The following is a 1,856-nucleotide window of genomic DNA, read 5'->3' on the forward strand; positions in this document are numbered from 1 at the left end:
TTTTTTTTTTTTTTTTTTTTTTTTTGGTTTTTCGAGACAGGGTTTCTCTGTAGCTTTGGTGCAGCCTTAATTTCTTAACACAGGCTCCCGTGAAAAGACCTCAAAAACCTGTTTTGCAAATGTTCATTTAACATCACATGCCCTCACCTTCATGAGCCCTTCCCTTGTGGGATCAGAAGTTCTTAGGACGTCTTCAATGGACCACCAGGAGTCTTTTAAATAAACAGCCACAACTGAAGGGAGAACCGAGAGAAAGGCATGAGTCAGTCACACAAGGTACACACCGGAGATCTGAGGTGGCACTCCCAATAGCATGGGCCGACAGGTTGAGTGCTCTATGGGTGAATCGGGTGACATTTTTATCATTTGGGTTGTTTTCCAATGTTGGGGAGAGAACCCCAGGCCCTGCACGTACTATCCAAGTGTCTTACCACGGAGTTATCTACCCAGCCTGGGGTCAGGTTTGCGGCATTCTATAAGAACACAAATCTGGGTCTGGGTTACCTCCCTCAAAATGATGTTTTCTAGCTCAATCCTCTTGTCTGAAAGTCTCAAGATATCATAATTTTTTTTCTGCCGTGTAGTACTCCATTGTGTAAATGTACCACATTTTCCTTATCCATTCTTCGGTCAAGGGGCATTTAGATTGTTTCCAGGTTCTGGCTATGACAAACTATGCTGCTATGAATATAGTTGAGTCCATGTCCTTGTGGCACAATTGAGCATCCTTTGGATATATACCCAAAAGTAGTATTGCTGGGTCTTGAAAAAGGTTGTTTCCTAATTTTCTGAGAAATCACCACACTGACATCCAAAGGGGCTGTACCAGCTTGCACTCCCAGCAGCAGTGCAGGAGTGTTCCCTTTCCACCACAACCTCCCCAGCATAAGTTGTCATCGGTGTACATGTACTCACCCATAAGTGGTTTTTAAACATAAAGCAAAGAAAGCCAGCCTACAAATCACAGTCCCAGAGAACCTAGACTACAATGAGGACCCTAAGAGAGACATACATGGATCTAATTACATGGGAAGTAGAAAAAGACAAGATCTCCTGAGTAAATTGGGAGCATGGGGACCATGAGAGAGGATTGAAGAGGGGGAAGGGAGAGACAGGGAGGGGACAGAGAAAAACGTAGAGCTCTGTCTCTAAAAACAAAACCAAACTAACCAACCGAAAGAGCGCTCACTCAGAGGACCTAGGTTCAGAATTTACAGCACCTACGCTGTGGCTCAGAGCATCCATAGCCCCAGTTCCAGAGAATCTGATGCCCTATTCTGCCCTCTGCAGGATCCAGGCACATGTGGTGCCCAGACACAAATGCAGGGAACACTCAGACACATGATTCTTTAAAATAATAAATCTTTAAAACAATGTCCAATGACTTGCACCGCCCTTTACTCTCCACACACTGTCTGACCGAACACTATCTATGGGCCCTGAGCTCCGAGCGCAGAGACTTACTTCCTGTGCGTTGCGCAATGCCTGGCTTGGCACTAGGCTCAGCACAGCCTGCTTTCACTAGAATGTCCTCCAGGCCCGTAATGAAACTATTACCAGCATCATTCTGCGGACACCGCAGCTCTGAGAGGGAGGGTGACTTGAAGACACTGGGTAGGAAGAGCAGAGAGAGGGTTCAGCCCCGGACTCTGGACCACAAATCCAGTAAGAGGCCAGAGCTGCAGCATGCGCGTCAGAAGGTGGTGGAACACATGGGGAGGGGCTATCTGGGAATAAGAAGGCTCTGGAGCTGGGCGGTGGTGGCGCAGGCCTTTAATCCCAGCACTTGGGAGGCAGAGGCAGGCGGATCTCTGTGAGTTCGAGACCAGCCTGGTCTACAAGAGCTAGTTCCAGGA

At 47.5% G+C, this 1,856-nt stretch overlaps 1 protein-coding gene across 1 annotated transcript in view; it reads right to left on the reverse strand.

Annotated features, from left to right (window-relative positions):
* The window catches only part of Fam169b (family with sequence similarity 169 member B), a 75,240-nt gene that overhangs the window by 42,300 nt on the left and 31,084 nt on the right, over positions 1–1,856 (reverse strand). The window contains exon 5 of the mRNA XM_013350209.1: positions 148–233. Within this exon, the coding sequence (XP_013205663.1) occupies positions 148–233 (86 nt within the window). The remainder of the gene's footprint in view (positions 1–147; positions 234–1,856) is intronic.

Source organism: Microtus ochrogaster, chromosome 22, assembly GCF_000317375.1.
Source record: "Microtus ochrogaster isolate Prairie Vole_2 chromosome 22, MicOch1.0, whole genome shotgun sequence".
NCBI lineage: Eukaryota > Metazoa > Chordata > Mammalia > Rodentia > Cricetidae > Microtus > Microtus ochrogaster.